This window comes from Pagrus pagrus, assembly GCF_965226575.1.
Source record: "Pagrus pagrus genome assembly, chromosome: 11".
NCBI classification, from domain to species: domain Eukaryota; kingdom Metazoa; phylum Chordata; class Actinopteri; order Spariformes; family Sparidae; genus Pagrus; species Pagrus pagrus.
The window spans coordinates 23,651,105-23,667,001 of NC_140195.1; the positions used below are offsets into that span (position 1 = coordinate 23,651,105).

General features: G+C 40.3%; 1 protein-coding gene across 1 annotated transcript in view; it reads right to left on the reverse strand.

Annotated features, from left to right (window-relative positions):
- Positions 1–1,985: 1,985 nt before the first annotated feature.
- The window catches only part of ajap1 (adherens junctions associated protein 1), a 58,096-nt gene continuing 44,184 nt past the window's right edge, over positions 1,986–15,897 (reverse strand). The window contains exons 3-6 of the mRNA XM_084367989.1: positions 12,401–12,488; positions 12,032–12,274; positions 9,379–9,511; positions 1,986–8,469 (exon numbers count right to left, since the gene is read on the reverse strand). Coding sequence (XP_084224115.1) covers positions 9,439–9,511; positions 12,032–12,274; positions 12,401–12,488 — 404 coding nt within the window. The 3' untranslated portion in view covers positions 1,986–8,469; positions 9,379–9,438. The remainder of the gene's footprint in view (positions 8,470–9,378; positions 9,512–12,031; positions 12,275–12,400; positions 12,489–15,897) is intronic.

Sequence of the window (15,897 nt, forward strand, 5' to 3'; positions counted from 1 at the left end):
TTAAAAACACAGCTACTACCCTGCTATGTTTAAACCAGAATCTATTAAAGGATTAGCTCACCCAAAAATGAAATTCAGTCATTATTTAGTCGCCTGCATGCTGATGTCAGGTGACATGCTGATGTCAGGTGAAGTTTCACAGTCCACAAAACATTTCTGGAGCTTCACAGCAGAACACCGCTGCAGCATTCTCCTAAACAGCTGAAGAAGATGGGGACTTGTTTTAAAATGTAAAAAAAACAGCTGGAAAGAAAAAATAAAATGGCTCTGTACAGCTGGTCCGCCGTAACCAAAGCCTCCAGAACGCACCCTATCTGAAGTGGGTGCTGGAGCTCGACCACATGTCAAGGGTGTAAGTAACGGCTGTTCGAATCAGTATGGAATCTCTGGGCTTCTGGATACTTGGACTACGCCCAACGAGCTGTATGATGTTGGTTGTTATTGATTAAATGACCCTGTACCTTGTTTTCCCCATCTACTTCAGCTGTGCAGGAGAACGCTGCAAACACTGTTTTACTGTGAAGCTCCAGAAATGGTTTGTTGACTATGAAACATCACCTGTGTTTTTCATCTACATGGGGGTGAGAAGATACTGACTGAGTTTTCACTTTTGGGCCGACTTCTCCTACAAATGCTAGCCGTGACAATCAGGTGAATAAGGGTAAGCTTTACAACTTTGGTCATATTGTTGTAGTTTTGGCCGTCATTCCTGCTGGTTACGAGAGACACTGTACTCAACAAACTTTTTATCTTACTTTGGGGCCAGACTGTGTTGACAGCTGTAGTGAAGTCAATGGGACATGCATGGAGAAACACACTAAAATCCAACATATCGACGTCGTATGACTTTGGATGAAGAAATGCCTCCTAAAAATATGAAAGAACACACTTCATAGAGTAGCTTAATCACTGATTTTCTTCCCAAATGATTGACGGGGCTGACAATATTGTGATCAAGCTGGGCAGGTCCGACTGATTTCCGCTAATGAGCCTACAGCTGAACAGGAGCCCCTCCTACACAAATTGGAGGAACAAACAAAGAGTCGATAAAAAACATAAAGCCGTTAACTTACTCTCTTACTCTCTCTCTCTTCAGCTCATCTGGATAAACTGTGGGTAGTTTACAACGTTTCTGACTGTATTTTTTCATATGTTTCTTATGTTCTTGTTCTAAGATCCAAGCAGTTCACTATTAGCTTTGAGGAATGATGGCCAAAAGTAACAACATAAGAGCATTATTGTGACAAACTGTCTTTTAAGCTACTGTGCATGTGTATAATGTCACCATGACTGAGGTGTATAATAGAATAATGTCTGTTTTTGTCATTTATCTGAACATTGCACCTTTAAGACAGTGTTTTCTCATTACTGTAATAAGCATGGTTTTATTTAGATGATACGATTTGTAGTGGCCCATTTACATTTAGACCGTTTTATCTGGACAGTTACATTTTCTTGCGATGCCAATTGTATTATCTGATAACTCCACAACAAAACTGATTGTCTATAATATTACATCTGTACATGTTGTGCTCTTTCCTCCATGCTGAGAAACATGAAAGTTTGACTATTTTTTATATTGTTAACAACATTGGATGGAGCTTAATTTATTTGGCCCATGGTGTCTTGCTTGATTTATAAAACAATTAACTCTCCACTCTCTTGGTGTTAGAAGAACAGGTCCCTGATCCAGTGTCACGCGGTGTAAATGCCAGCGCGTGATGACACTCCTCTCGGCGCTGGTCTCATTTGTTGGCAGTAATAATACTAATGTATTAAATTTAGCAAGATAATTATTTATTGATTAAAGGGCTAACTAAGCATAGCAACTTTCAAATGAGCATGTCATTTGATTTGACAAACGCAGAACAGAACCCAGCTTGAATTCATATTCAAATCTTTTATTTTTTGTGCTGTTTACCCTGATCGCTGCCCTCCCCCGGACTCGCTCCGGTCCAAGAAACTCCCTATAGCAAGAGCCCATGTGTTGTTTTACATTTTATTAATAGCAACATCAGAGTACTAAATGTACAGAGGACGAATCCAATGAGAATCGCATTTACAGTGCTTGCAAATACAGAGCTTAGTAGTACAAGAGTAACCAAATCAAAGTCACCTGGAAATCGAAACGTTTACCAATAACTACAAAAGGAAGAGATGTGGTTCATAAGACACAAAATAAAAGTTATACAACATTTAGCCGTCACAGAGACAGACTGGAGTCCCTTTTGTGGAGGTGTGTTGTGTGTGTATGTGTGTTCGTATATACTATAGTCTTATACAAAAGTTAACAGAGGTACTCATTGATATATTAAACACAAATATAAAAATTTTTAAGAGTCACAAAGTACAAACTCTTCATTTTTATGGCGACAACACAACTCGAGTCAGGTTCCTTCATGGTAGGTATGGATCGTGATTGTAAGTCAGCTTCTATGAACAAACCACTGTGTGCCCACATGTGAAAAGGCCCTTCCCTCCCCCTGAAAAAGGAAAAAAAAAACAACATACACAAGTTCCTCATCCCTCGAATTCCAGAATGTACGTATGATTTTTAATGTTTGTTTTTTTGTTTTTTTTGACACTTCAATCCACAACTCCCAGGGAACACGCAACAATTGATCTTTATTTCCCCATTATCCCTAATTGCCGTGCCAGTCATTCCAGACCTCAGTTCATTCTGAAGGAAACTGTGAGGTGTCTGATGCTCTCTATGCAAATCAAATGCCGCGGCGGCAGATTTGGGTCACGCAGATAGTCTCTATCTAGCAGAGGGATTATGAGAGAATTGAGATGTTGCAAACCAAGAGTTGCTTTTTCTTTTTTCAAGTCTTTGACTGTATTGATAAGCACCGACAGTGACAGTGCGTTAGCTCTTTTTACATAGAAAAGTAAAAACATGACCCGAGAGGAGGGTCGGAGCCCTCCTCTTAAGAAGTAAGCGCACAGTACGTGATTTGTGTGGAACGATGGGGAGAAGCGGAGTGAGGAGCTACAGTTTTCTGAGCTAAACAATGGATTCAGTAAGATACATTATCAGTCTATAAACCTTTACTCTGAGTTGAACCTTTCATTGTCCGATAAATATTCTCTTCTTTTGACTCTCTAAAAAAATTAAAATCACCACCATCGACGCCAGCTGAGAGAAAAGTTTCTATGTTAAACAGACATGATTAAACAGACTGGATACACTGATTCCTCTCCTCTGAAAAAACCTTGGCTTTGGGGATGTTCAGCCAACATCTAATTCAAACAACAGATATGTCAATAAGGTCCACTCTGTATGTCTCGCATGCAAACACGAATCACTGTCCCTGCAAATGAGTGTGCGGGACATCCTTCATCCTGACAGGAGCAGCCTTGCTGATTGATAGCTTGTTTGTGCTGAAGGGGAGCGCGGGGCTTTCGTGAGTTGCCGAGGAGACGCTGGAGCCGGAAAATATTCATCCGTCGTGAAAAAGGCATGTCAAGTCTTTGGTGTCTGTTCAAGACTTTTCTACAAGACTCCCCGTTTCCCCCCTGCGTTTGCCTCGGCTGCTCTCAGATAATGTTTCATGAATCAAATCTGACCGGCGGAGTGGAATCATTTTCCTCCCTCTTAGCCATAATACAGCACACTCATCAGCTGTCTTGAAATATAAACTGAAAAGGCAAGAAAGCAGTAAGGCATTTCCTTACATATCAGTTTGATTTCAGACAGAGCTAAGGGGAAGAAGGCTGATGTATGCCCATGTCTCCAGACATCTGTGCATGTTTAAAGAATATATGCCGCAGAGTTACATATCTCTTTGTCTAGATGTCCTTCAGGAATGCAAAGCAATTTGCTTTTAGCTTGCAGCGTGGTTTTAATGAGGGTTGCTAACAATGCAAACAAGCTTTTCAATGCTAAAACTCTTTTAACCCTTTTCCCTGCATAATGACACACAAAGAAATGATAAAAGCCCAAAGTTTGGCTTAGTTCAATAATCTGATTTTGTAGGTTTCAAAGAATGAGGGATTACTCCCACACAATCATTATCAGCTTGATATTACATTTTCAGCAGGGTTAGGGTCACATTTTATAATTGTCAGGGACAGTGTTAGTAGGACAGAAACTTGGCAACCACCATTACCTTCTTTTGATGCAACAATTCAAACAACTAACATGGTCACAAATGGTCAACAGCCCAGATTTTGAAATGTTACGGGTGTCATTGGGAAATACTTCATTATCATTCAGCAAAAATCTCAGCCTCCAAAAAAAAACAGCCTCCAATATGTGCATTTTTAAAGGATAATTTGGGTTTAGTAGAACTTGGGCCTTATTTCCATACTTTTGGCCATCATTGCAGCAAGTAATAATAACATTGCACTCAACCAAGTTCAATGTTAAGATCTGGAAACTCAACAACATTGCTAGGAAACAAAAGTCAGACAGGTTGTATAAACAAACCCCCTCAATTAGCCAAAGTTATTCGAGAAGGAAAATCGAGGCCATCTTTAAAATGATCACCAGTTTAAAGACTTCAAGGATCATCATTGGCCTACCATACATAGCTTACCATCGCACACAATTTACATTTGTGAGTACAATGTCACCATAACGTATAAGAATGTTGACCAAAGGAACAAGACAATAGCTATGCCAGCAGCAGTTTGGCTGTAGTCGAACTTTGAGCTAATTGCTAACATTGATAATACAAAGATGGTGATGTTTAGCACTAATGTTTATCATGTCCACCATCTTAATTTAGTGTGTTAGCATACCAGTCAAGGGATCACAAGATTGATTGGGATTCACCCTGTGCGCAAAATGGATATGTCTAAATGTCCAATCATCAAACAAAATATAGTTGATTCCAGTCAAGCGGTGGATTGACTGATCAACTGCTAGCATGGCTAAAAATACACCACAAGCTGAAATAAGCCAGAATTATCCTTTAAAAAACAGAAATATATGAAAAAATTAGATTCGCTTAACACGTCATTGTGCGTCACTGGGTCAGTTTAGCAGTTGCATCAAAAGAGCAGCTAACACACCACCTTCTTTTCAAAAATCTTCATTCCCTGATTATATTATAGCTCATAAATGCAAAAAATAAAATAAATATTAGATCATTTTGGCAGTCGTTGCAATAAATTAGCAACCCAATCTCCAGAAAGAATGTTTGCAATGTACATTTCTGCATTCACCATTTTTTAGGTTTGATCTTTAATTTAATGTTATAATAACACTGTGTTTATGATCTGGTCAGGTTTATGCACAAAAACACTTGGTTAGACTAGGGAAAAGATCATGTTTTGGCTTAAAAACCTGCCTTGGCCACCACAAACACAGCAGAATTGTCCTCAAAAATGTCCAGTGGTGTCACACTTACAAATGTTGAAACACAGTCTGGGACTGCGGTCATTGGCTTGTTGCCTAGCTCCACCTCCTGATATGAAAGTCATGTCATACACATGTTGACATGGTATGACACATATTGTATTAATGTCAATATGGTACGTATCAAATGCACAGATGTATTAGTGGTTTTCAGAAACATTAACATTTTATTCTGGCGACTGGGCTGAAGTTTGTGGCGAACATCTTCTGGGGCGGTTTTAGCGAAACGTTTATACAAATACAAATGATAAATTATGAAAAATGAACGCAAACCAATCTTGATTAAGTTTAGTTGGTTTCTTGGCATCTACTGTTGGACTTACACTGTTAATTCTTCATTCATGTGATGAAACACTATCTTAGAATTCATGTATAAATGATGTTGAAGAACAGAGAGTTATTGGTTTCCCAGCCAACCATGAATACAGCAGAACCAAAGACAAGATCACAACACTTCTTCCAACCACTCAGTTACTTTCAGACATTCCCCCTGGAAATAACTCTCCAGTCTCTGAACTATTGCAGCGTCTACTGAAGTATTATACTGGTTAGCTAAAGATATAATACAAGTACTGCTTGAAAGTGCAGGTAGGAAGCTTGGCACAAGGTTAGTTTTGTGTTTTAAAAGAAATACCGTAGTTACACATGTAAACAAAGACACTATCCCCGACCTAGCTGAAACCTTCCCAAAAACTGGAGAGGCCTTGAAAAATAGAACACACCTGTACACAAATAGAAGCAAATATATAGAAAATACATTTACACGTGTATAATATACAGTAAGTTTCGTAACCCTCTGACTATTAAGATAACACTCTTCATTCAAAAAAATATATGTTATGTCAAAGAAGCAACTCCGCAGCCTGACACACACGTGAGGCTGAATTGGTATGGGTCATTCATGAGAGTGGTTTTCATGTTGTGAATGCAGGAGTTTTGCACCACAGTGTTTTATCCCAGGCCGTCCTGAATGGCTCACATTTACAGATTCTGATCTCACTGGGACAACCTGTTTCCTCGAATCCTTTAAGGAAGTGAGTACGAGCCTAAAAACCCACCTACTGTAAGCCAATTACTGGAGATCACACGCTTAAACCCACCTTTTAAATCTGTACATATTGCTGTCTGCAGCCAAAAAACGTTTACAATTACAGAATTGTATTTGTGCTTTGTACAAACCCACAGCACAATGAAAAGGTAGATTCACAGGCGGCTTCCTCAAAAGCTTCGTAGCACAAAGGTAACCTGTCCGTCTGTCTGTCAGAGCTTAAGGTTGATAATAATATTATTGGTGCTAGAAAGCCCTCAGGAGAGCTTTACCGTCCTTCCTGACCATGGAGTTCCCTCACCTTGACTTAACAGATAGTTTAAACCAATTTGGCAGCGGCTGATTGGCTCGTCGTAATCCCCTCACTTCAACAATACACTGACAGAGTGATTTAGGTTTTTGAAAGAACAATATTCAACTCTTGTTTCTCCGTCTGTTTTGTATTTTCGCTCTGCTTCCTTGGGCACAAATTAAAACAATCTATTTGTGCACAACATCCTGGCTGTGATAGCTGAAATTGTGATATGCTCGAAATAGTGTCCTCAAGTATTCAGTGGGTCCGGCTCTGGAGAGAGCTCATTAACCCTTAGCACACATCCAGTGAGGGAATTCCATTTAAAACACATGATGCAGATCTGTTTGATCCTGAGGGACACCAATTTGCAGCTACTCCTTCACAGCTCCCTCTTCGTTCTCCGTTGAAAAACTGATGATCATTTTTTAAAAATCTTCAATAAATTAGTTCATGTTCTTCTTCATTTACAGAGTATAATTCAGAGTTTTTGGGTTTCAAAAATTATTTATCCACACGGACCTATCTGGGAGTTGGACGGATATATTCATTGACTTCCCGCGTGGGGGATTGATTTTTCAATCTATTTCCCATTTATGCAAATTATCACATGAATTATTTGAATTCAAAGCTCAAATTTAATCTATTCCACCCTTTAAGTGCTGCAGCTCCGATCCAAATCGTAACCAATCGTTAGAATTTATCCGCAAACAGCTGCTGAAGCTGAGACCAACATAATGTGTGCAAGGGAGCTCGACAGACCTGAGGCAGTATGGATGTCCTGTCCAGCTCCATGCAGTCTGTTGTGGCTGTCATTACTTATACTCAAAATCTATACATGGGATTCCTTGCAGCAGTGATCCTGCACCTCAGAGACCTTTAGTTTGTTTTTCCTTCGGGTTATATCAGGTAAAAATCTTGCATGAGATTGGAGCGAGCGATGGATTGGCATGCACCGGGTGTATTCAGATTAGTTGTCGTTGTTGTAATCTCAGCTCGGGTGGGAGTATTTAATTAACAGCGCTGAACCCCAATGGCTTCGGACCTCCACTGTCAGGGCTGTGGCGACTCTTCAGTGTAAAAAAATAGACACAACTATTCTGTTTTTAAAAGGGGACCTATAGAAACAATGTTTTAAAATCAACTCTTCACTAAAGCATATACCGTTTCTGTTTCTCTCCATCCTCTCTCTTCCCCGACTAATAGAATAGTGCTTCATATAAATATCTTTTAGACTCTTTTGCAACACATTTCTTAAAACTATTTCAAAACATATTCAAATACATTTGTAGCATTTTTTATCTTTCACGTTTCTTTAGAAAAAAAAAGAAAAGAAAAAACAATGTAGTTGGAGTCGATACAGGGTTAATATAGCGCTCTTTGTGTAGTCCATCAGTTGTTGTTGAAACTTCCTTCTATCCAGGTTGTGGCACATAGTGGCATTATTGGCACATTGTTCAGAAATACAGTTCATCTTCCACCCACAGCAGCTCCGTGGGTTTCCTTTTTTGTCAAATGTCAAGTGTTTTTTTATCTTGAGATATCCTTGACGTCCACAGTCTCGTCCCACACATCCTGTAAATATACCTATATATTAATCTATATCTAAATGACTGGACGTTCCTGGAAATATGGAGTGGCAGCGTCGAGGCTGCTCTGCTTGTCATCTCTAGAAAAATAAATATCTTCACCAGTGTCCAAAGAGTGATCACACTATTTTACAAAAGAAGCTGTTTTTTTGTGTTTCTTGTTTCCAACTGGATCCTGTGGAGATGCGGAGAACAAAAATCACAATTACCCCCTCATTATGAGCCGAGTGCAGAATAAAACATTCTTGTGACACAGATATGAGTCTCAAAACTAGCTTTTGTTCTCATTCAGCCCTGACCTGGTGAAACAAGATGAAAGGGCAACGCTGAATAAAAAATCTGTACTGTTAAGGCCTGATGTAACATACACTTAAGCCCAGGAAAAACATTAAATTTGCAGTACCATAATAAGGGATCTTATGTCTTTTAAGACAGCAGCGATGGGAGCAGGCTGCGTAGAGCCGAGCTGACTGAGACTAATGTGTGTCCAGACGACGGCGAGGCGCTGTCCTCTCACTACGCTACCTGCAGGCGATCTATTCCTTTTAAAATCTGGGTCAATAGCAGACGTTACACCTCCCCCCGGGCTTCCAGCAACACTGTGGGGCCGGAGCATGTGTTTAACTTTCACGCTTTGAATTTCAAATGCGGCCCATTCTGGCATATATTAGCCATGCATAAAAATATGTCACAAGTCAAGTGAAAGTGCCTCTTTACTCCTGGAGATGTTCAAAACAATATGCTATGGGTGTAAGAATGAGAGTGTCGACATAAATATTAATGAAAATGTTTCAGATATGGAGAGTGAATTCATTAACTGCGAGCATATAGCTTATTCATACTAATATATACATAATTAGTCTCTCATCTCAACTACTAAGATCTATGATGCTGCAGTGAACTGGATTTTACACCCTTTTTTCATCACTGTGCACAAAACTGAAAGCAGCAGAATCATGTCACAAATAACAAACATATGCCAAGTTCCCCTCTATTCCCAAATTGGGGCAGCATCACCACGGGGATCGAGGTGGCTAAGGCTCAGACGATGATTTGTAAAGGGACAAAGTGGCACAGTACCCACCAGAGCGTGAATTCAGGAAGTCTCTTCCACCCACAGAAGGTGAACAAGGCCTTCAGCTCGTCAACACGAGATCTCGAACCATTTCTCTGACACGAAGGCCACAGGAATCAGTTGTCTCTCGGTGGGGGAGGGCCTGCCAGAGAAAGAGGTAAGCACATTAATCGGACTCATATTGGAGACGACAGGTTTATAGGTATCACACACTTAAAGGGGCTCTGTGGAACTTAAGTGTTGTGTTGGAAGCTGGTCGTAGCGGACTCCATTTCTAAACTAACGTTAGCTAATGTTGCTACCTGTTAGCAGAGGACAGGGAGGCTCTGAGACAAGGCACTGGAGAACGTGCATAAAGTCACATCAAAATAAAACACTTGAATTTAAAGGTGCAATATGTATACTGGCCATACTGTCAAAATCATCCTGAAAACAAATAGGGGGCAGCATATCCAAGAGGAGCCACTAACTGTAGCTGCCCTTTGCTAGTTAGCTCAGTTAGCCGTGCAGCTAGTGGCTCTGACTGGGACCTTAGGGACGGGAGTTTTAGTGTTTACGGCACTAGCAAGGGACCTTTGGACCAGGACTGGCCAGAGCTAGCTGGTTAGCATGCTAACTTCAGTAGATATCTCTACCACACAATACATAGACATTATAAAGAATAAACTGCCATTTATTCACATTCTCTTGATAATTTTTGTTAATTTTTGAATGTTTTCAACTGAAACTCACATATTGCCCCTTTAAACGACTTAAACAAATTGGCCACAGGCTTGTAGAGGCGAGCGAGAGAGACGGGGAAGGTCTCATTTTTCACACCATGTGACAATCTGCTCATATACGGCCAATTATGAAGTGATTAATACATAACAACTTTAAATTTAATGCTTATGAAGACCTTTCCAAGATAATTTTTAAGAGTGATTTTTTTCTTATTCAAGTACTGCAGTTAAATACAATGTTAAGTACGTAGTATATTTATGTTCTCGGACAGATGAGGGTTTTATGTAGGAATATGGTTATTAGAGTGAGTTAGGTTTAACAAGTGCGTGTGTTAAGTAAAAAGAAAGAATTAGGTTCAGTGGTAGGTTTAAAGATGTTCACACACCAACTTGACCCATTTTGACAAAAAGAAACTAATTGAAATTTGACTAATTAATAAGTCCTAATATTCATCGAATTTAATTTAACATATTAAGGACACGCAGGCACCCTGGATGGATGTGATGCAGTTTGATTGGTTACATATTTATATTCTATCCAATCAGTATTATTTTGGCTGTCAACAGTGAGCCTTTAACCAGAATTGATTCTGGAGTGATATTGCTGAGCAGGTGCTTTGATAGGTTTCTTACTTCATACATTTTCCAAGGCTTACTGTAATAATCTCTCTAGTTGGCCTTTAGTGCCACTGTCAACATTGTGCCATTGATCAGAGACAAACATAAACAGAGATAATCACATACCGATCAAAGATTAATCATCAATGTTCCTGTTAAACATGAGATATTGTTTCAATCTTTCCACGACTTCACATAAATAAATCTTCGGACTATTTACACCAGATGAACGATCCTCCCCTCGGTGCCAGAATAATGAATCTGTTACAGGGTTTGGACACACAGAGTAAGTGTGACCATCTTTGCTGGCCCTGCAGCCTCAATGACTGTTACTGTTATCCACTCAGACAGTAAACACTGTCGAAGCTCCACCAAGCTCATTCTCTCACTACATATGAATGATAGTTTAAAGTATAATACCACAGTAGGTCAGATTTCTGTGTCAAACACACCTGCCTTGTCAGATTACATCACAAAGAGAGAAACATCTTCACCCGCCGAGAGGAATGAGTTCAAACTCGGAGTGAGATGCGAACACACCAGTGACTCATCAATGTTACGTCTCTTGCTTTTTTTTTTTTTTTCTTTTGGTGTAATGCAACACAGATTAGCTGGGTTGGTAAACATGACTGTGTTATGTAAAGTGTAATGACATCACATTACATGATTTCTGGGTGTTCTTCTGGGTTCAGATTTCAAAGTATATAGACATAACTGTTGACAGACAGATCAGACAGAAAATGTCACCGCAAAGACTTCACATCCCGTTTCCTTGCATCTAGAAATCGACTCGTTACACAACAGAGAAAATCAGTGGTAGATTTAGAGTTTCGTGCGCAGCTTGAGCGAGCTGAGGCTCAGCCAGGTGTCCGCCAGATGGATGAAGAATGAGGCAACGGACAACAGCATTAAAGGCAAACAATGTATGTGTTGATTTGCTCCGATGGGAGCTGATTGTTGTTCGGAGTAACAGCAGAGCAGAGTGGGAGGAATCCAAGCATTTCATGAAGAAACAGTGCTCGACATGATTGTTATTCCAAAGTGCTGCTGCTCATCTGTTTGTCACTGTCGTCTTTTTTAATGCTCGGGAGTTATTTGAACATTTATCCCCTCATAAGACCGTGATTATAAGGAAATAGACATTGATTTCTTAACCCAATTTAAAACGATCCAGCTCTGCCATTCAGCATGGGGTTTCATAATACTCAGGCCATTAGAGCATTAGTGATAATAACTGCAGTGGACAGAGACAAGACTTCAGAAAAAGCATGAAGACTCTGAAGAAATCCACTTGTGCTGTAAACCGTCCTGGGCCGGCTTACCTGTTTCCGTTGTAAGCAGTCTTGTAGACAGGCGTCTGCTGGATCATCTCATCAGTGTAGATGGGCACGGCAGTCCGAACGCACTCATGTGAGCACTGCAGGCTGTCATTGTAGGCAGTGAATATGTCCACCTTGCTGGGCACCCGGGCCGGGGTGAAGTCTGTCAGATTCTGGCAGCTCTCTTCCTGCTGGTGGATCTTGCGCTGATGGCTATTGTGGCGGCCATTTCCCGACTGCGCACAGCTACAAAAACACGCACCAAAGACAAGAAACAAACATAAAATCATACCTTGTACCTTTGGTAGTCCACCAAAGTGAGTGTGTGCTTCCAATGCATTTGTAGAAAGAAAGTAAAGGAATCTTTCCTACCAGTTTTTAAGGACGAGTGTTGTGATCAAGGCTGCGATAACCATAATGAGAGACACAGTGATTGTGATTATCTGGTGAACTGCCAAACCTGCGAAAAAGACAGGAATAAACAAAAGAGCAGAGATTACAATCATTTGCGGAGGAAATGGTTTTTGCCCCTGTTGTTCACAGCGGAGAGCTTCACTTCTCCTCTGTTTTCTGTGCTGTACAGACCCGCTGCACTCTACAGAGTATTGAGGACAGCTCACTTCAAAGGCAGAGGATGACGACCCAGAACAATTTTGCTCTCCAGTAACTACTGATGACACTGTCATCCGCTGCCATTCATAATTTAAGAGTAACATGAATTATTCCATTATGGTGCAGTCGACTGTAATGGATAACCATGTCCAAGTTGTCTCTCAGTACTTGCACAACTTATTATTCTTGTGTCATTAAAGTACAAAAATAAATCCCAAATCATATATGTTGAGTTATTGTTTGACTGTATTTTATCCCTGTCTGTATTAAATCCTACCTCCTGGAGTAAGACCGTCCCTGTGGGCTCCACGGTTTTAAAAGTATCTCTGTAGATTTTGCCCTGAGGCTTTTTATTTAAACATAAAGGGAGAGCAAATTACTTGATATGATACATCAAATAAAATACGTGATCAAACGGTGATCCCGATGCATAGTCTGAACGCTTTGAAAAAGGGAGGCATGTTAATGCAAAGTTAGAGGAATGGAGATGCACGCATACACAAGCTCTGAAGCTGGTCTGGTAGAGCATTAAATGAGGTGTTGCTATTCTGAGCTTTGAAGAGACACATGTAAAGGACTGTTAGTGGTTATCTTATTAAAAACAGATTAAATACCAAAACATAGAGCTTTTTTTTGGGGGGGGGGGGGGGGGTGAACAGCTAATGAAAGTGCCAAAACTAGACATGCTTGATGAGACAATAAAAACGATGTCACATAGGATATTTTCATGGAGATCAAACTCAATACGACCAAATCCAAGTGCAAAACTGATGCAACAGCACCGCTCACATCCGACCAAACCAAACCTCTCAAAATATTTGCCTTTGGGTTGATATGCTCAATTTTACGACGTGTCAACTTGATCAACTTACATTAAATCAAACTAATATTTTAAAGGCACACAATTCAGTGTTTTGACAGTTCTGTAGACGTCGCAAGAAAGATAGTGGGCAGCGGAACAGGCTGAAAACACAACGTCTGACAAGTCTCATCAACTTAAAAATGGTGAGATGTCTTCGTGAACACATTGGAAGTCCAGTATTGGCCTCCTTTTTCTCCTTTTGGCCTTGATTAGGTCACTGTACTTTTTTGTTCTGATTGGCAGATGTAACAGCACCAAAATCACACTAAAACAATAGTAAATACAAAATCCAACAGATACACCCTAATACGAAAAACACATATTTTAGTAAAACCTTTATCAACAGGCCCAACAACCTAAACACATAACAAAACATTAAAGACATTTTTTTTTAAATAATACATAAATAAATGAAACGCTTGATCCTACTTCTTCTTTATACACTGATTTCATTATTATACGGAAAACGTTAAGTACCTCTCAGGATGAAAAAGAACTTTCTTTGGCAACAACAAAAGGAATACATTAGTCTGGTTCAGTTCAATAGTCTTTCCAGCCTTCAACTTCAATAAACTTTACCGATCTATCACACTTTCTTCCCCCGTTTTTTCATTTATTTCATTTCTTTTTGCAACATCTTCCAAAATAAGGTGACGTAAGTTTGTGGACCAGAAAAAAAAGAGTTAAGAGGATAGATAGATAGATAGATAGATAGATAGATAGATAGATACAGCTAACCTTTTCACGTGATAGTCATGTTATCCATTGTAAATATTAAATTATTGCTGCTTTTAAGTGGAACTATCGACGCCCTGCTTCACTGTAGAACGGCTAATAGACTTCAGTATTTCTGTGGGACTGCGATGCTCTGTACCAAGTATCCGAACCACAGATGGAAACAGTAACTCCAGCCAGGACTTCTCTGCGGGTCACCAGCTTTTCTTCTGTTCCAGCACATTCAAACCAACTGTTACTGTGCATGATGAACTGGGCTGTTTAAGATCTACTTGTACGCGTCTGACCCCATTATAGAAAATCTTTATTGGACACAATTAAAACCCAATTACAGAGCTATCAAACGGACAGCAGGGACACTGGTTGAGATAATCATAACGTGTGCAGATGGGATTTTTCTCTGTTTCATAAACAATGAACGGTCAACAGAGAATAAATCTTTTTTTTTTTGTTGTTGTTTTGACTCAAGAAGGATTATAAATACAATAACCTCAGTATAATCACAAATCAGAGCGATGAAAACCAGCCATCATGATTCTACTCTCCTTTGTGACATCTTCCAGGTATCTGGTTTGGTCTGCTAAGCTGTCTGGACAGTGCAAAGCCATCAAATTACTCTTTAAGTGAATGCCTTTTGCTTCTTAACCAGCTTGCAGATGTGAATGTGTACCGAAGGTTCTCTGTTCGCTCCCTTTGTTCTGTATGACTAAAGTACAAAAGCATTGTTCTTCTTTAAACTCTTAAGACTCCTGTGTGTGCTGATCTCTCACTTTAGCCAGAGGACAGTAATCCACAAACAAAATACATGTCTAAAGTGAGGATTAGTGTGAGCCTATTCAACCGCACTGTATGGTTGGTGTTGTGTATGTGTGTGGGTGAGTGATAGAGCATGAGACCGACGAGGACACAATGACACACTGCAGCAGGTGACATGCTGCAGGAGGGGAGGGGGGGGGAAACTAAAAAGAAAAGCCGTCATGATGAAAATGCCCACGTGAGCCTTACACATCTCACCTCTCCATCAGCCAGCTGCCTGGCTGCTGATCCAAGCCAATTTGTCTTCGGAAAGGCTCGAAAGGAAGTGCTGCTCGGTCATTTTGGAAAAGCACACGGCCTCTCCTCTGACTGCCAGGACAGCCTCCTCTTGGATAATAAACTTCTGTGGGCAGGGCCGTGCAAAGAGGCAGGCCAGGTCAACCTTGGATTAATGATATCTCAGGCTGGCTCAGAGAGGAGCCTTACCTTCCCCGTGCAATCAGAGTCCCTTGCCCCAGCAAAGGCACATTAACTTATCTGGCAAGTCATTTGCATTTCCCTCATATCCCGTCTCTATCCTCCCTCCTCTGCCTCCTCGCTCTGCCCGTCTCCGGCTGACGTCAAGGCCGTTAAGTTGAAAGCGTTCAGTTATAAATTAACATCTGTCCGAGTTCAGGGATAATGGAGCTTGCCCCTGACCTTGATCAATAACTAAGATCTCTGCTGAGAATTGTTTCATTCTATATTCATGTAAGAGTGAAAGGGGACACTTTCAACTCAGGGGATTTCAAATTGAAAGCTGCACTTTGCAAACTTGTCCTATAAAATCGCAGCTGATTAAATCACATTATTGCGCTCAAAATCACATGTAAAACAGAGCTCTCATAAAGGGCACGCAGGCATC